Source organism: Trachemys scripta, chromosome 15 (assembly GCF_013100865.1).
Source record: "Trachemys scripta elegans isolate TJP31775 chromosome 15, CAS_Tse_1.0, whole genome shotgun sequence".
In the NCBI taxonomy this organism is placed as follows: Eukaryota; Metazoa; Chordata; order Testudines; family Emydidae; genus Trachemys; species Trachemys scripta.
This window is the reverse complement of record NC_048312.1, coordinates 11,317,695-11,337,702: the sequence shown is the minus strand read 5'-3', so window position 1 is coordinate 11,337,702 and position 20,008 is coordinate 11,317,695. Positions and strand designations below refer to the sequence as shown.

General features: G+C 43.8%; 1 protein-coding gene across 1 annotated transcript in view; it reads left to right on the top strand.

Moving 5' to 3' along the window:
• Nucleotides 1-20,008, top strand: part of TMEM132D (transmembrane protein 132D) — a 418,546-nt gene that overhangs the window by 101,834 nt on the left and 296,704 nt on the right. The window contains exon 2 of the mRNA XM_034791463.1: nt 7,573-8,461. Within this exon, the coding sequence (XP_034647354.1) occupies nt 7,573-8,461 (889 nt within the window). The remainder of the gene's footprint in view (nt 1-7,572; nt 8,462-20,008) is intronic.

Sequence of the window (20,008 nt, the reverse complement as noted above, 5' to 3'; positions counted from 1 at the left end):
TTTGCTTTTGTAGTTTTTGCATGAATTAGCCAGTCAAATGTTGGGGATCCTAGAGCTTAAATCCACCTGCTAAAGCTACAAGCTGCCCTTGTCCTCACTACGATTTAATCTCATGTTAGCTCATTTGAGTTCAGAACAAACCCTTTTTTTCCTAGTGAAGACTCTGCAAAGGCTGAGCACTCCCCCCCCCCATTCCCCTCTTGTGGGCCCCCTCCTCCTTTCCCCATGCATTGGCAGTGCTGTGAGAGGTGTAGTCCCAAGCCCTGCCGGCCCCCCCGTACAACATTGGCTGAGCAGAGAGCGAGCCCAGCTCCTTGCAGCAGGGCGTCTCCTGCCTAGGTGTGCACGGGCAAGGCTGGAAAGTGCATGATCCCAGCTGCTGGACACAGATCATAAAATACCATTAAACATAACGGAAATGATGAATGATGAAACGAGAAGCTAGGCTGGTGACCTGTTTTGTGAAAACGGAAGTGCTGCTCAGCCATTGAACTCATGAGTATCTGGAGACGTTCAGAGCAGGGTTGAGGCAAGCTCCATAATGTATCAGGCAAATGCTTTTTGTTAATTATAACTTTGGATTAACATGAAAAATACCAACATCTTTTCCACACAATTTCTTCTAATAAAGAATAAAACCTGCTTTAAAACTACAGTGATAGTTGCCAGCTTCTCCCAGGCTGATTATTTCTGCTGATTAGCACTTTCTGTGTCACAAACCATGTCAACAGCCTTCACTTCCCTGCTGGGAAGTCACTGTAAAACTGGCAACCAGGCTCATTAAGACAGACACCAGCACTGCTCACAGCGCTGGAATTATGAAAAACCCATGGTGGGGTCTCTGGAACATGTTTTAATGATTCCGTTTTGGGTAGGTGTGTACATCGGAGACAGGCCTGAATCAAGGCCCTGTCGCCAAACACTCCTGGACTAGAGTGTTCAGACTCTGGATCTAAATATTGCAGCTGTCTAGTCACTAAATGTGAATATCGCTTTTATTTAGATGGCATCCCCACAATTTCCTGTCAGAATAGAACTGTGCACTGATCTGTGCAAAATTCCCTTGAGGCTGCGGAAAGAGTGTGCGTGAGACAGATATACAGGGAGGTATAGTTTCCGTCCACACATTGACCCAGGAACACATGCACTCAGGACTGAGCAATCCTAGTGCAGGACGAGGGACTGTTGAGTTCTAATGCCAGCTCTCACGGTGCTTCTGTCTGTGACTATATGCAAATCACTTAACATCTCTGCCTCAGTTTCCTCATCAGTAAAATAGAAATCATGTTACCTACTTGACAGGGATGTTGGGGGATTGGCCAACTAGTATTTTGTTCATTACTTTCAATATATGCAGGAAATATTGTCTCTCATAAAGTATACTCCCTCCTGATTTAGTGAGGATAAAGTGGTATCTATTACCACCCACTATGTTTCTTCTGTGTAAACATAATAATGTACTAGACTCTTCTCCTCATTTTTTATTGTGTAACAGCCCATAATGTGGTCATCTAGAATGGTCCACTCTTGCTAGAAAATCAGGTAAATTATCTCATATGCATGTACAGGATTCTCTCACTAATTACGGTTTGTTTGTATTACAGTAGGCCCTAGAGGCTTCAGCTGAGATCAAGGCTTGGTGCTGCACAAACACATAGTAAGATACAACCCTTTTCTGAAGTGCCTGCAATCTAAACAGACAAGACAGACAAAAGTGGGGAGAAAGGAAGCATTATCCCCATTTTATAGATTGGGAGCGGTGGCACAGAGAGGTTAAGTAACTAACTTACCCAAGGAATCTATGGCAGCACCAGGAAATGAACTCTCAGATCTCGTGAGTCCCAGGCCAGTGCCTTAACCACAAGACCGTCTCTTTATGATTCTCTCATAACATGTGATGTGACATCAGACAGTCATGACTTCAGTAGCCTCCCTGGCCTTTGCGATCCTCCTGTTGCCCACCATCAGGTCAGTGTCCGGCAGATCCACACAGCGTCACACCCACAGGCCCTGTTGCTAACAGCTATTGTACTGAGGGCACCCCTGCGGAGGTGGGTTCTGCGGCATCTAGACTGGAAATGCTCGTCAGCCATAACTATAATTTCACTGCCATGATACTACCACCATATCGATTCTTTTCTTAATAAAATGCAAAACGTTCCCACTGCATTTGTGTCCTGTTCGTTTTTCATGTTGGGAGGCGTTTTCCAAGTTGCAGCTGTTGGACATTTCAGATGTGGAATCTGTGTTCTTGGTACTAATAACTCCTTCCCCGGGGGCTTCAGGATAATGAGCCTGTTTTAGCCTTTTGCAGCGAATTGCTGAATGTAATTGGTATTTTGGTGGCTCAGAGTAACTAACATCAGTTCAGGTCAACTCAATACTTGTCCAGACAATAAATATTTAGGTCAGATTGCAAGCCAAGTGAAGAGTAATAAAGCATTTGTGGAATAAAGCTTTGGAAATTGGTTCTCTTTGAATGACATCCATGTTGACCCCTTGTTGCTCTTGTGAATAAGTATAAGGATCTGAGGTTGCCTCAGAAGAATATGCAATTTATGGCCCAATTAGGGTGTGCGTCCTTGAGTACGAAGGTCAGATGTTCAAACAGGAAAAGTTGGACAGTATTTGTGACTCGTATTATTGTTTAACAGTGTGTGTCTTTGCTCTTCAGGACTGACAGTTCCTAGAAAGGATGGAGAGCTTATTCCTTAATATGATAGCCTGCCTCAGGTAATTGCTCGACAGCACAGTTAAGATAGATATCTGGCAGTAAGAGAAGCTCCGTGTCATTGAAAATGTTCTCTTAGTGCCCAATGGCACACAGCATACATTTGTTCAGTGGCATTAATGTAGTTCTTGGATCAGGTAGGGTTAAGCAACAGCAAGTAAATACTATAGGTCAGGGGTCGGCAACCTTTCAGAAGTGGTGTGCCGAGTCTTCATTTATTCACTCTCATTTAAGGTTTCGCGTGCCAGTCATACACTTTAACATTTTGAGAAGGTCTCTCTCTATAAGTCTATATTATATAACTAAACTATTGTTGTATGTAAAGTAAATAAGGTTTTTAAAATGTTTAAGGAGCTTCACTGAAAATTAAATTAAAATGCAGAGCCCCCCGGACCGGTGGCCAGGACCCGGGCAGTGCGAGCGCCACTGAAAATCAGCTCGCGTGCCGCCGTCGGCACCCGTCCCGTAGGTCGCCTACCTCTGCTATAGGCCCTGATTGTCATTTACACTAAAGTCTCTTTATACCGCTCTGGCAATGTAAAAAGGGCTTTAAAATGAGTGTAAATTCTATTTACATTCACTGTAAGGCCTCTTTTCATTGCCAGAGAGCTATAAGGGGGTTTTAATGTAAATGATTATGAGGCTCAATCATCGAATAATAGAAATATAGGGCTGAAAGAGACCTCAAGAAATCATCAAATCCAGCCCCCTGCACTTAGGCAGGACCCAGTAAACCTAGAGCATCCCCGACAGGTGTTTGTCCAACCTGTTCTTAAAAACCTGTCCAGTGATGGGGATTCCACAACCTCCCTTGGAAGCTTGTTCCAGAGTTTAACTAGAATTTTTTCCTAATCTCTAACCTAAATCCTCCTTGCTGCAGATTAAGCCCATTACTTCTTGTCCTAACTTTAGTGGAGCGGAGAACAATTGATCACGTTCCTCTTTATAACAGCCCTTAACACATTTAAAGACTGTTATCAGGTTACCCCCACCCCCACCCTGCAGTATTCTTTTCTCAGACTAAACATGCCCTGTTTTTTAACCTTTCCTTATAGCAGGGCTGCCCAGAGGATTCAGGGGGCCTGGGGTAAAGCAATTTCAGGGGCCCCTTCCATAAAAAAAGTGCAATACTATAGAATACTATATTCTTGTGGGGGCCCCTGGGGCAAATTGCCCCACTTGCCCCCTCCTCCTCCCGGGGGCAGCCCTGCCTTATAGGTCAGGTTTTCTAATCTTTCATCATTTTTGTTGCTCTTCTCTGGACTCTCTGATTTGTCCCCATCTTTCTTAAAGTGTGGTGTCCAGAACTGGACACAGTACTCCAGCTGAGGCCTCTCCAGTACCGAACAGAGCAGTACAATTATCTCCCGTGTCGAACATACAGAGCTTCTATTAATACACCCCAGAATGATATTAGTCTTGTCACAACTTCATCACATTGTTGACTTATAACCATCTAGCCAGTTATTCTACATTTTGAAGTTGTATATTTGATTTTTCCTTCCCAACTTAAATACTTTGCTCTTATCTTTATTGAATTTCATTTTGTTGAATTCAGACCAATTCTCCAATTTGCCAAGGTCATTTTGAATTCCAATCCTATCTTCCAAAGTGCTCGCAACCCCTCCCAGCTTGCTGTCATTTGCACGTTTTGTAAGCATATTCTCTACTCTATTATCCAAGTCATTAATGAAAAAATGGAATAGTACCGGACACTGGACTGACTCCTGCTGGTCCCTGCTAGATACATCCCCACAATATGACAGTGTATCTCTAGGGGTGATATTCACCTCTGTGCAGAAAGCCACACCAAAGCTTACTAACCGCTTAAGAACCACATAATCCCTAAAAGAGAGATTTAAGTGGGACATAAGTAGTGCTTAGGCATGGTGTTAGGGGGTGAATTTCACTCTAGGGTTAAAGAGCACGTGAGTTTTGTGTAGCGATTCTGCATTGTGGATGTAGCATGAATTATTCTTCTCACATAGCGTGGTTTGACAATGGTTGGAACTCCATTAGGCCAGATGATAATATCACTTGCACCAGTGTAAATCTGGAAGCGGCACCATTAAAGTCAGTGGAGTTGCATCAATGTGAGAGAGATCAGACTCAGGCCTATTGACTTCAGGGAGGTTACTCTAGATTTACACTAGTGTAAGTGGGAAGAGAATCAGTCCCAGAGAGCAATGCTGCCAACTCTTGTGATTTTTATCACAAGTCTTGTGCTATTTGGTGTTGGGTTTTTTAAATTCCCAGGTCCTGGAGTCATGTGATTACACGAGAATCTCAACTTCCTCTGTTTAAAAAAAAAAAGAGTAAGTTTCAAGCCCTCAAGGTTATAGAGAAAAGCTTAAAAATGTGAACCATTAAAACCTGAAGGCAAATAAAGACTCTAGATTTATTTATTTTTTAAAATTTCATGATTTTTGGGTGATACCCGACATGAGAATTTTGAATGCTTGCAGAGTCAAATACATAGCAACCCACATGCTTTATACAAAAGACTCTGGTGCTCACTACTGGTCACTGGGAGCCCCTATAAATGCTTCTTTAACTAGTGTGACAGCTACAGCACCGATAGGCATGTGCGCTGACTGCAGAGTCATTGTTCAAGGTCATTCATGGAAGTTGATTCTAGACATGGAAGTTGAAACTAGACAAAATCAGACTAGAAATAAGTGTACATTTTTAACAGTCAGGATAATTAATCATTGGAACAACTTACCATCTCCCCCCTCTCCCCTCCAAAGATATGCTCTAGTTCAAACAGGAATTAATTCAGGGAAGTCCTATGACCTGTTGTATGCAGAAGGTCAGAATAGATGACCACAGTGGCCTCTTCTGGCTTTTTAAACTATGACACCCCAAGAATTGGGGACAGCAGCACTGCTGTGTCCCTGTATAAAAACAAATGTCTCTGGTATTCTATACTAATGGTCCAAACCACGACAGAGTACAATAGTATAGCTACATTTTATGGGGGCCAGGGCTGTAGAACTTTGAAATCAGGGTCGCTAGCCTAGCAGAGTTCTGGGTACTACTTTTAATGCATAGTTGAAATGGTAGGCTGCCAGGTCTTCCAACCCCTCAGGGCATCAGTGAGGAGATGTTTGGAGAGGCAATTCAGAATTCCAGCGTCTTTCCTTGTCAAAGTAGGCCTGTGATCTGCAGGGACTTTCTGGTGGCTCTAAGCCACAATGCTGTTTACACGGGTTGTATCAGCAGTGCTGATCTTTTCTCAACCTTTTAGTGTTTAATTATGCAGGCCTTTAACGCAAACATAAACAGCACAAAGGGATGTCATAAACTCTGCTGGCGGCAAAGTACACAAGAATGTGACCGCACCATTATAGAAAGACTTTTATCTTCACGGTGCACTCTGTGGGATTTTGCCAGTGAAGTTTTTCAAATTCCTGTGAGTTTGGGTTGTTTTGCCTCTCATGGTATCATTCAGGGGAACAGTTCTAGGGTGCTCACTCTTTTTAGCCATTATAATGGCTGACATTTATTGAGTACTTTGACCTCAAACTCTGTAGCGGAGGAAGGACTGGCCGAGTGGTCAGGGCGCTAACCTGGGCCTCTGAAGATCCAGCTTTAGTTCCCTGCTTTGCCACAGATTGCCTGTGACACCTTGGGCATGTCATTTAGTGTCTCTGCTCCTAGTCTGTAAAATGAATATAATTGCACTCCCCTACCTCCCAGGGGCATTATGAGGGTTAAATTCACTAAAGGGTTACACACTTTGTTGCATCCGTAGGCTGAGCAAATTGCATACGCCAGGAGCCCTGACCCTTCTCCATTCCCTGTGTGCCACCCTCCAATNCTTCAGAGCATGAGCTCAGCCCAAGCTGCAACTTCAAAGCGCTGTTTGTAGAGCTATTTTTTGTAGATCGCTATCTCAAGCCTGCTAGCCCAAGTCTGTCAACCTGGGCTGGGAGTCTCGCTCCAAAATGCTACATAAACATACCCTTATAGGCCATAAAATTGGTCACGACCAGCCCAGGATGGATTCACGTCTGCTTCCTAGAGCCTAAAGTTTCTGTAGCCATTATCAATACTAGGACCTTGGCTTAATGATGCCCAAGGGAAGGTCCCTTTAGGATAGCCTTAAGGCACTTTGTAGTGAGAGTGCTTGTAATACTCCCACTGGCTCCTAGATGAGCAGAGTTAAGCCAGTGCAAAATGCTTTGAGAATTCCCATCCTTAGGTTCTGCAGCGATGGGCACTAGAGGCAAAACGCTAATCCGGCAGGCATAAATAAAGGGCTTCAGTCCCAGAGGTGCCAGGTTGGACTAAATTCACACAAATATTTAAAAATAAGTACATGTATGTAACAAGTAAGAGAGCTCGTGTGATCCAGTAGACAGGACACTGGATGGGTCTCCAGAACCCTGGCCTATTCCCACCTCTGCCTCTAGCATGCTGTTTGACCTTTGGAAAATCTCTTAATCTCTCTGGTTTTGCTTCCTCTTTGTTTGCCTTGACTATTTAGTCTGTAACCTCTTGTAGGGACTGTCTCTTACCATGTGTATGTACCATGCCTTGCATAACAGGGTCTAGTCTTGGCCGGGATATCTAAGCATCGCTATTGTATAGTCCCACTAACTCTTTAGCCAACAATTTGGGGAATAATTTTAAGATATTTCTATGTGCCTGATATAATTGAGCTGGCCAAGAACACTGAAACAAAAATGAAAGCAGGTCACTTACTTGCTTTCCAAATACTCCACAAGTCATGTTGTGACATGGGCTCAGATTGCATCAGATCGCATCCTGATGCTGAATGTTTCCAAATTTTCTCTAGCATTTTGAACTTCTAAACTCTCCTTTCCTTTCAACAGTGACTGAGAGTCGAGGCATCCTGGAGAGTATACAGAGATTTTCTTTGCTGCCAACTTATCTGCCTGTGAGCTATCATATCCACAATGCGGACGTTTCCTTCTTTCTTAAGGAAGCCAACCAGGATATCATGAGGAACTCTAGTTTGCAATCCCGGGTGGAGTCCTTCCTAATCTATAAATCCAAGAGGCCACCTGTATTAAATGCCAGCTATGGACCCTTTTTTGTTGAACAAATAGTGCCGCAGGACCTAATGTTGTCTTCAAATCCATTTGGATCCACCAACAAGTTTTCCTTTAATTGGAAACTCAAAGCCTACATCATGAGCGACAAAATTTACCTGAGCAAGCCCAAAGTCCAGATCCTGTTCTACATTGTGGGCAGGGACTGGGATGACTACAGTACCACGGAGAGGCTGCCTTGCCTGCGGGTGTTTGCCTTCCGCGAGACGAGGGAAGTCCGAGGCAGCTGCCGGCTGAAGGGGGATCTGGGATTGTGCGTGGCCGAGCTGGAACTCCTGCCGAGCTGGTTTAACCCCCCCACGGTGGTGGCCGGCCGCAAGAAAGCGACGGATCAGTCTGAAGGGAGCCCTGTGGAACTTTACTACACCATCCAGCCGGGGGACGAGACCGGGGAGTGCACTAAGGAGGACGTAAGGAAAAGTAATGGGATCAGACTGGGAGGCAACGATATTGATGAATCAGTACCTCCTTTGCAGAGAATTGGAAGTGTTTTCCTTTACCAGACATATAGTGGCCCTTCCTTAAGTGAAATGAGGTTGGATAACAATATCGCAATCCAATATATACCAAAGACTGTCAAACAAGGTGATATTTTGACTTTCCTTGTGTCTATTAATAAAAATTCAACGGAGGACCTGTTCACACTGAGGTAAGTTCTTTCTAAATTCCTCTGTTAAACTGAAAATCAGATGGCAGGGTTTTTTGTTGTTGCTGCTGTTGGCTTTTGTTGTACTCGAAGTCACTTTCGCAAGGGTAAATTGATGGAAATCTACCAACAATTCCTGCTTTATAGATGAGATTTAAACAGTGTTGCTTGTTCGATTCAATCTAGCAAATGTTGCCTTCTTCCTTTTCTATTATCCAGTCAAATATAGAGTGACCTGGGTGAGGAACAGTCTGAACAAGAGGCCAGCTGCCTCTGAGCAACTTCTGAGTAGTGCAAATGGGACATTCGAGAGCCATTTACTTGACAGTAGGAGAAACTGCAAATTTCCCCCTGACCTGGATCTTGCAAAGCTCCTAGAGTAGTGATACTCAGACTGAGGCTTGCTTTGTCTCCTGCGGCTCTTTGCAGCACATGATATTAAACCGCTGGGTGATTTAATAATTAACCAATCAGGATGCTTTAAGTAGGTTATCAGCCAATTGTAGAATACTTGGTCAGTCACTTTGCTGTGAGGAAAAAATAAATAAATAGTAAATGCAACAATGAATTCACACTATGGTGGCTCTTTTGGGTAATGTTGATCACTAATTTGGGTCCTGAATCATTGAGGTCTGAGTATCACTGTCCTAGACATAACTTGCTCTGTCATTAGAGCCTCTTGTTAAAATGACTACATGCCCCGCACCCTGCCTGGCCTGTAAACCCTATTAGGTTGTTTAATATTTTCTTTTTAGGAATCCCAAACATCCCATGATTAAAATAAATAAAATATTTTTTTTTCCTCAACCCAAGTGAGAAGCTCCTTAGTTTTTAATGAAAACTGTACCTTGCAGTGCACCACTGCTCTGTTGTACTTGGTTGCTTCTTTGGCAGCCCAGGATTTCAGGCCATACTGTAGCAAGCTTGGAGTGCTTACAGTGCATCAGGAGATTAACCAGAAGGCTTCAGTGGACAGTAAATTCACACTACATGCAAGTGACTTTCTCCCCAGTGGATTCTCTAGTTTCAAGCTTGTCACTCTCTTTATACCAATAGCTTGTACTGCCATGGAAGAGAGGTGCACAGGGCTAATTTTTGTCTATTATTCCCTACCAATGAGTGACGTCACTTCTCTGAGTGTTGGAAGTAAATGTCATAGTCTATTGTCTAGACTTCTGAGACTGAATAGCTAAGACTGTGCTCTGTGATGTGTCTTTCTGGGCATGCTGTAGAGATGAGCTGCAGCAAACAGATTCAGGGACCATTCAAGCACTGTGCCTCCATATGAGAAGATACCGCCCTCTTGGCAAGCAGTTTACTGTCCACTGTAATAAATATCTTAGGCAGACACTTCACAGTGAGCAGCTTCTCTGCTCGGTAGAGACAAAAACAGTTTCCAAAGCCTTAGTGCTCTGACTTGAGGTAAAAAGAAACCTCCATTCTCTGCCAGTTGTATTAACTTGAACCCCAAATTCTCTGGCTAAAGCCACCTCAGCTTCTTAGAAATCTGAATTATAAACCAGCCCAAGGCTGAAATGGATCCCGCTCTCCCAAAGTGAGGAAATATTGGGCCTGATTCTTCATTCAGTTATGCAGGTTTAATTCCACTGAAGTCAATTGAGTAGCGCCGGTGTAAAACTGGTGCAAGTGGAGGACAGGGCGTGTTATTTTTCTGCCACCAAATGAGATTATTTTCCTTCTCGAAGCGTGCAAGATACGGATTGGGTGAGCTAGGTGGCTTCTGCTGTCTAACACTGACTGTAAAATTGCTTTCTGCTTTGGATATGCTGGTTAAAGCTGGTTTGGTAAGTGTGACTAGGACAGTGGTTCTCAAACTTTTATACTGCTGACCCCTTTCAGACAGCAAGACTCTGAGTACAACCCCTCCTTATAAATTAAAAACACTTTTTTATATATTTAACACCATTATAAATGGAGGCTGCAAAGTGGGGTTTGGGGTAGAGGCTGACAGTTCATGACCCCCCCCATGTAATAACTTTGCGACCCCCTGAGGGGTCCCAACCCCCAGTTTGAGAACCCTTGGACTAGGACATGCAGTAGCTCCTTACAGTACCTAGCATCTGTTGAAAACATAATTCCCCGCCCCACTCCTCCCCCCCCCGCCCTTGAGTCAGAAAGGAAGCAGTCTGGATTTTGGGCAGATAACTAATCTGTGTGCTGTTAACAGACAGGGAGTTTGTATTCTTTACAGACAGTAATTTATTACCCAGTCATCTCTAGTTATTTGTGTACTTGTGATCTTAGGAGAATATGATTTCAGACATGCATGGAAATTACTACAATGCTTGAAAGTTGGTTTAATTATAAAGATTATAGACCTTTTCAGTCTAAAGGAGAATAAATACAACCACTTTTCTTAATTGTGTTTACATTGAGACTTTAGGGCCTAAAAAGTTGATATTGAAGCACTTATGTGCTAATTAACTGTGATCATTAAAAAGTAGAGCTGGCCGGAGGATGACAATTCATAAAGGAATTTGAAATCTGGCTTCGTTTTTCATATGAATGAAATGCAAAAACTTCAGAATTCTGGGGAAAAACTTGTTAGCATTGATTGAAATGCTTGGTTTTGTGTTTTATTTTATAATATATAAAATACAAAATTAGAAGAAGAAAAATCATTTCAAAATAAAAATATCAAAATGGGACATTTTGGCATTATTAGAATTTTGTGAAAAAAAATTGGCCAAAATCATGCTGATTTCATGAAGCATTTCACTTTCGATGGAACTGTATTTCCTTTGAAAAGTGGCCTGTTGAAGTTTTTCCAGCTAGTGCTACTTTATAAGAAAGGCTTGCTGTTGTAGCAAAGTTGTCAAATGTGTTTCTGAAGCATCTCTGCCTGTCTGTCTCTGATTTAGCTACCATAGCTCTAATTTATTTTTTTAATTCCTCTGTCATCACTGTAGTATCTAAGTTTCCCCTTTGCCCCTCCATGAAATACACGTAGCTAACTCAGAGTTTGGGGAGCTGCTGTTTGTATATGTCTTGTGGCATAGGTCAGCAAGCAACCAGTGCTAAGAAAGGACAAATGTTGAGGTCTATTCAGTACTTCCGGGGAGAGTCACCCCGTGTCAAAGACTAGTGTAACCCCAGTTGTTGAGTGGGGAATAGTGCTTGGTGCTGGCTCTCTGCACGGGGTGAATTTCACCATCTGTGGTTACCTACTGGAGCAGCATAACAATATTTAGCATAGGCATTTTTCTATTTGTAATGTAATTTTGGGGAGGCGAGGGGAGAAACTGAGGCAAAGATTTACAAAGCTGTCTGTGGCTTTGGTGTCCAATTCCTTTTGGATTGGGTCTGCCCTGTAGGGCATTCGGTTTCCTCATGCGGCTTTGAAAATCTACCCTGAGTGTTCAGACACGCTAAGGTCCCACTGTGAGATGGAGTGCTCCAAAACCCAGGGTAAATTTAGGCTGCATATTATGAACATCTTCCTGATATTGAGCTGTGTTAGGCTGTGTAATCGTGGGGGAAGCCTAGTCGCTTGGGCTGTTTAAAACTAGACTGGACACTGCAGCTAAAAACAATCCTCCGCTGGTCCCCAGGAGGTGGATGGCATGGTTCAATAGGTTTCTTCCATCTCGAACATTTGTGGTGCTATCGAAGATTTGCATACAAGGCTGCACTAGAATAAGTGCAGGCATATATAGACGACCTCTTAGCATTCATTTTGGTGGTATTCTAAATGCCAAGGATCTATGAGTTAAAAGACATTAATGGCAGGGCAATTTCAATCTCTCTCAAACCCTGCCCTGTGACTGAAGTAAGATTTTCCTATAATAAAATAGGACCTGTCATGTCAGTCTAATATACCATTATATTGCATGACCCTGCCTTGCACTTTGCCAGTTACAGTACTGGTAATTTGCAGTCTAGCAGCCTATTCTGATTTCAGAATGCACAGTGCTGTGTGCGAGTAATAGAAACCATCATGGCCTTTTCCTCAAAAGTAATTGTTTTCAAATCACTGAAATTTTGAAATCTGTCGTGGTTCACAGAGATACAAATGGGTGAGCTTCAGAAAGGGTTCCTGCCCATTCTGGAAACATGAAGGCACAAATGTCAGTGTTAAGGCTGTTAAGTATCAGGGGGTAGCCGTGTTAGCCTGTAGCCACAAAAACAACAAGGTGTCCGGTGGCACCTTAAAGACTAACAGATTTATTTGGGCCTAAGCTTTCGTGGGTAAAAAACCCACTTCTTCAGATGTATCCTGGAGGCCAGAGGAATTGTGAAAGGAAGGGGGTTCGACTGCCATAATCCCACCTGCTGCATCTCAGAATTCAGCTGGTGCCTGGCCCATTGCCAAACTACTCTCAATCAGCATGGAAGAGGCCCAGAGGGATACAGCATTCCTGTCCCTTACGGAGATTGAAAAGCAGATCCTGCTACACTTGAGAGCTATAGGCTGCACTGTCAGATTAGTGCATAAGAATGAGGAAATGAAACAGACTAGAAACAAGGTTATCCAAACTGAGTGAAGTGCAGAATAGAAAGATGCAGGTTAAATAGTGAAAAGCACGTTGGTTGATTATTTTAAAAAATTCTGATAGCTTTAATAAATTATTAGGAACACAAAGAAGACAAATAAATATATATTTACAATTTTAAATAACATAGACCAGTGTTTCTCGAAGTTGGTCCGCTGCTTGTTCAGGGAAAGCCCCTGGCGGGCCAGGCCATTTGTTTACCTGCCACGTCTGCAGGTTTGGCCGATCGCGTCTCCCACTGGTCGCGGTTCGCCGCTGCTGGCCAATGGGGGCTGCGGGAAATGGGGCGGGACGAGGGATGTGCTGGCCGCAGCTTCCCGCAGCCCCCATTGGCCTGGAGTGGCGAACCGCAGCCACTGGGAACCGTGATCGGCCGAACCTGCGGACGCGGCAGGTAAACAAACCAGCCCGGCCCGCCAGGGGCTTTCCCTGAATAAGCGGCAGACTGGCTTTGAGAAACACTGTCATAGGGTGACCGAATCCTGTGCTCAGTTACACCAGTATAAATCCAGAGAGAAAGTCTGCTATGATTCAGAAGGCTTATCTCGATGAACAGTGAGCGTGTGGCAAGCTGGGGTGTAAGTCTACAGTGCACTAGCTTGCCTCGGACTAACTGTCCATGTCAACCCTGCTGCCGGGCACTAAAAGTCCCCTAGTGCACTCTGACCTACTCCCCAGTAGATCAAAGTGCGTTAGGGAGGTTTTGGCCTGTAGTAGCAGGGTCTACATGGACAGCACAGCGTGCTGGTACTCTGTAGATTTACACTCTGGCTTGCCATGCACTAACTGGTCATCTACACAAGCCCAAAGTTTGATTCATGGTTCTAAACAGTGTTCCTGTAACAATGAAAGTCCCCCTGACAGAATTGCATGGCCCAACAGTTCTGTTTATTGCCCAAGCACTGTGTTTTGATGAAACCCAAATGACATGCTTAGTGTTTACCCATCTTGAAATTAGTTGACGATCTGTGAAAATTAAGTTTTCAAAAACTTTTAATTAAAAAAAAATGTTCTACAAAACAGTGCAGCTGTTCTCTCTCCCTTTCAATTAAAATGCAATGGTGCAAGGTTGGCCACTCATGTGCATATATGGCTTCTTTGGAAGATGGAACAAAAAATTAGGGAACGTTTTATGAGACTGTTAACAAGGACCCAAGTTAAGATCCATTGATTGTGTGCACATAATGGCATGTTAATTTCCATGAAAATGGACCCACCCGCCCATGCAGCATGCACTGTTCCCTTTCTACTTTCTAACAATATATTTCCTTTTATAACTTGTAACACTGTTACTTGAAGAACAAGATAAATAATGGGCCATATCCTCAGGTGGCATAAATTGGTGTAGCTCCACTGAAGTCAATGTAGCTATGTTGGTTTACACCAGTGGAGGATCTGGCTTAAGCACTGTAGCCAGACCACAATAGAGTTCTAATTCTCCCGTGTCACCAACTCTGGTGATTTTTTTTTTTTTTTATTGCAAGTATCAGAGGGGTAGCCGTGTTAGTCTAAATCTGTAAAAAGCAACAGAGGGTCCTGTGGCACCTTTAAGACTAACAGAAGTATTGGAGCATAAGCTTTCGTGGGTGAATGCCCACTTCATCAGACACAAGACNGTTGGTAGCATATGACAAACCTCTTTGGGCAACCCTGTAGCTGGTCAGAGTTAGTGAAGTGTAATAAGCCTTATACAAAATCTCTGTGGAAGTATGATGGTTTCAACATTTGTGGGGCATGAGCAGAGTAGTTGGTTTGACTTGAGGATAGGTGCAATGCAGGACAGCTTGCTATCACCAACCAACTTCAACTGTTATCTTGAAGTATCAGAGGGGTAGCCGTGTTAGTCTAAATCTGTAAAAAGCAACAGAGGGTCTTGTGACACCTTTAAGACTAACAGAAGTATTGGAGCATAAGCTTTCGTGGGTGAATGCCCACTTCATCAGACGCAAGGTCTTCATCAGGTCTTGTGTCTGATGAAGTGGGCATTCACCCACGAAAGCTTATGCTCCAATACTTCTGTTAGTCTTAAAGGTGTCACAAGACCCTCTGTTGCTTTTTTTACTGCAAGTGTTAAGATATTTGGTGTTTGTTTGTTTTTTCTTGCAGTCCCAGCTCCCAGAGTCATGTGATCATTTTAGAATTTCATCTTTCATTTAAAAAGGAAAAGTCAGGTTCTAGCCATCAGTGCTGATGTGGAAAAACATGAAACATGATTGGCTCAATAATCAGAAGGCAGATAAAGATATTTGTTATTTTTAAGCCAACTTCCTGATTGTTTGGGATTGGCAATACTTGTGTTCAGAATATGGCAGCCAACCATATCCATGAACCAGAACCAGAGCTACGTTTGGGGGGAAAGATGTTCTTTTTGGTCAGTTGCACATAATTTGTAGGTGTGGGTCAGCTGTTAATTCTCAGGCTCACAGTGTTACTGGGGTCTAAACCACCCCACTCCACCGGCAACAACTCTGGGACTCTTCCACAGTGATGATACACAGTGTATTACAAGAGAGGGGTGGGGTTGCCAAATGGTTTCTCCAGATGATCTATTTAATCAAGGTGCCTTTCTGTGCAGGTGCAAATTAAAGTTCTCTTAATGCCATGAAAAAAGAGTAGAAGATCGTTCTGGCCAAAGATCTCTCCAAAGAGATGGATTTAGGATATTACATACTTGGCATTTTTTTAATGAAGGTGGTTACAGCCTCAGCAACAAAAAGTGAAAAGCTATTGAGGCCCTATTACTGCACCCCATTCCAGGGGTGCTGGGCATCTCCTTTGCCTTTTTCAATACTCCTCTACCCTGCAGTTGTAGTATCTGCTTGCTGGAAGAAGGAGACATCCAGTCTCAGTAGCTCTGTCCAAGCAGAGTGTATGGTACACCGGTTGGCTTGCCCTGTACGCCTCGACAGGGGAAAGCAGCCAGTGAAGGGAAAGCCCTGGGCAAGTTCCCCTTCTCAGCCGAGACCCACTTATGGCCAAAGTTTTGCTAGCAGTGGTAGGGGCTGTCCCACCCTTCTCCCTCGCTGTCAAAGCTGTGACTATTTGTTGTTCGCATAAAATGGTTGCTGCATGACATGTTCACTGTGACAAAGTGCACAATTAAGTGTTACTTGGTAGAGTGTCTCGTGTATGGTAGGCACCCTATAATACCAAATTCGGTTTTGTTTTATAACTCCATTAACAGTAACAAGAGATGGGTGCAGATGGCTGAACTGAAAATATACCCCTGAGCCTCGCAATGTGAACAAACAAGAGTTGTTAGCAGAGAGGGAAGAGGAACAAGGTGTGAGAATTTTTTTCACTGTTCTGAATGAAATCATGTGGCTGTCGTCTAATATGGGAATCAGAAAAATGCAGGGCTGCATAACAAAGCTCGTCATGGCGTCAGATTTTTTCGAGTGGAAAGGTAACTCGGTGTAGCGGACGTATGTGTTTCAAGATCCCATGTTGTAACCAGTGAGATTTTCTAGAGTTGGCTACTCGAGCTGGGGTTATGCCTTAAAAAACCCATGGCTGTATCCTACTCTGCTTATTTGGGGGAAACTAGGAATATAAAGGAAAATCTCAGTTTTCGGGGGAGGGGGAGAGAAATCCCTAGTTCTTTTTTGCAAAGGCAGCGGTGACGATCTAAAACGATAAAACCCAATTGCTGGGATTGAATGAAACAAGCAGCTGGGATCCACTTGTGTAGCTGGAGGCTACGGGGACCTAACAATCAATTGTGCATGCACACACGAAGCGATTGGTATGTAAAATCAATGACAGGGGTGTATTCCAGAGAATTTCACTAACCCGCCCCAGAATCCTTGGGCTAGTCCTGTGCCAAGGGGGGGGGGGGAGGAAGACTAGTGAGAAAGAATTAGTCGTGACTTTATGGGGAGGGGGGTGGCCAGGGCAAAACATCCCTTTGCTGGCCAGCACAAAGATGGTGAATCCAGCTTTAATGCAGTAAGTTCCAAGGAGGATGCTCTTGTGGTTCAGGCAGTGGACTTAGACTCAGGGAGTTAGGTTCAGTACCCAACTGTACCACAGGTTTCCTGTGTAACCTTGGGCAAGTGTCCGGGCCAGAGCATAGGTGGCCAAGGATCCAGGAGCCAATTACTAGGAATCAGAGCAGGTTTTAACACCAGGAATCAGACCGAATCTGACCGGAAGGCCAGGATATAGAGACAGGTATCAGGAGCAGGTAGTTACTGAGATCAGGATTGGGTGATGGTATCAGATGGCGGGAACAGGAAAACACCAGTCTGTGGCAGGATGGAGCTCAGTTGTTCACACAACTTCCTCTTGCCTCTTCTGGCTTAAATAAGGGCTCAGGCCCAATTAGGAGCCTTGGAGCTCTCCGAATCAGAGTGTAGGAACGGGGTTTCTGCCTGGGTCTGACTTCATGAGCCCTGGTCCCAGCTGCTCTCTGTGAGATGCTGGGTGAAGGATTGGAGGAGGGTGAGGACTACCAGCACCCCTACAGACCTGGGTTTAAGGCCCCGGGCCCAGACAGCAAGTCAATTAGGCCAGGTGTGTGCTACAGAGTTTTGTCAGCATAGCTATTTTGGTCAGGGGTGGACAAAAACCTACCCACTAGCAACATAGCTATGCTATCAAAACCCCCGGTGTAGTCGTAACTATGGCGACAGAAGAGTGGTTTTGTCAGCATAGGAGGATGTCATTCGGGGAGGCGGTGTAACTATGCTGACAAAAAAACGCCTTCTGTCATCACAAGCTGCATCTACGCTAGAAGGTTCTGCCGGTATATACACCTCTACCTCGATATAACGCTGTCCTCGGGAGCCAAAACATCTTACCATGTTATAGGTGAAACCGCGTTATATCGAACTTGCTTTGATCCACCGGAGTGCGCAGCCCTGCCGCCCCCCCGCTGAGCGCTGCTTTCCCGCGTTATATCTGAATTCGTGTTATATCAGGTCACGTTATATTGGGGTGGAGGTGTAGCTACACCAGTAAAGCATGTGTAGTGTCGCCAATGCCTCAGTTGCTGTCCCTCAGTTCCCCATCTGTAAAATGGGGATAACAATAAATCCTTCCTCCCATTAATGATCTGTGCTGTCTGCTTGGATTGTAAACTCATCAAGGCAGGGGTTGTTGTTATGTGTGTGTGCAGCACCCAGTGCAATAGGGTCTCTTTGCACGACTATAGTACAAATCATAATGCAGGGCACTGCATCTGTCTGCTGCTCTATCACACTGGGCTCCTCCTCTGATCATAACATAATATTGCACTATGTAATAAAGGAAATATATACATTGTTGGAACAGACATTTCCCCCCTTCTGTGGAGCTAGCTGAGATATGAGAAGATAAGGTGGGTGAGATAGTATCTTTAATTGGACCAACTTCTGATGGTGAAAAAGACAAGCTTTTGAGCTACACAGAGTTCTTCTCAGGGACAATTCAAGGTGATGTGGTTTGTTAACACCCCTGCAGTCATATGACAAAGAAGGGGGGTTAGTGGGTTGCAGATTGTTGTAATAAGCCATAAATCCAGTGGCTTTATTAAGACCATGTTTTTTAGTGTCTAGCAAAGTTATGCATTGAAGCTCCTAGGCTCGCCTTTTGAAGGTATTATTATGTAGATTTATTTTGAGGACAAAAACTGAAAGGTCAGATATGGAGTGATCATTTTGTGAAAAGTATATGCCCCGGGGTGATATGGTTATTTGTCTTTGAGCATTTTTCTGTGTGAGTTCATTCAAGAACATAGTGACTGGTTTCACACACATCATTGTTATTGGGGCATTTAGTGCTCTGGATGTGGTACATCACATGTTGGTATGATGGGCATGTATAGGACCCATGGACCTTGAAAGGTGTGCTGTCAGGGATATTGATCACTGGAGCAGTGGCAATGTGTCTGCAGGTTCGGTATCTGTTGTCCCTTAGAATATATTAACTACTTGTGCTAAACAATCTGTTCCACGTTGTATTTAGCTGTGACACTCTAAGTACCTTTCCAGACCTGAAAAGGAGTTGCATATAGCTCAAAACTTATCTCTTTCACCAACAGAAGTTGGTCCAATAAAAGATTTTACCTCACCTGATATTGTCTGTCTAATATCCTATGACCAACAACACTGCAAACAACAATATGCGACGATTGCATTTTTTGTTCTGCTTTTTTAAATCTGTCTTGAGTGGCAACAGGACTTGGCATCCGTATTCATAACGCAAGGCCAAGGGCGGCTGGCAAAAAATGTTTTCACCATTGCTTTTGCTCCAGTGGACTGGAAATCAAGGCTTGAACAGATGGAATATATAGGATGTACAGGTCAAAAATGAGAGAAAACATCCAGGGAAAGCAATCACAAGTCAAAAACTACTAATTCTGTCTTAATAAAGTTTGGTTCAAAAGAACTATGTTAAGGTTTAGGAAGTTCCTTGGGTGTGATTTGGACTGACGGAAGAAACTGACTCTAGGGGATACATCTGCTAAATACAGACAGAAAGGTATCCTCCTTATTTCCCATAGCAATTACTTTTCACACAGCAGGGGGTTTAAAATAGTTAAACATGACATTTCTGGGTAGCCAACATTGATTTTGTTAAAGAAATGGCCCATAAAGAGTACACTGTTTTTTATATCAAAGGGGTAGCCGTGTTAGTCTGGATCTGTAAAAGCAGCAAAGAGTCCTGTGGCACCTTATAGACTATGCATGCATCCGAAGAAGTGGTATTCACCCACGAAAGCTCGTGCTCCTATGCGTCTGTTAGTCTATAAAGTGCCACAGGACTCTTTGCTATGTTTTTTATGTGCTGGAAAGGTTAAAATTCCCTTGAAAGTGTGGGGAGGCTGGGGGCAGGAGTGGCTGGGTGGGAGGGAAAGGCATAAAGTGTAACAATGACTCAGAAGTATGAACTAGGGCTTTGGTTTGGCCTGTGAACTAGGACTAGTGGCTAAGCACTAAATCAGGAGTCACAAGCCACTGAGTTCTTATCTCTGCTCTCCCTCTGTGGCCTTGGTCAAGTCGCTTAACCTCTCTACACTGATCTTTCCCATAGCTAATATTATTAATGCTTTGAA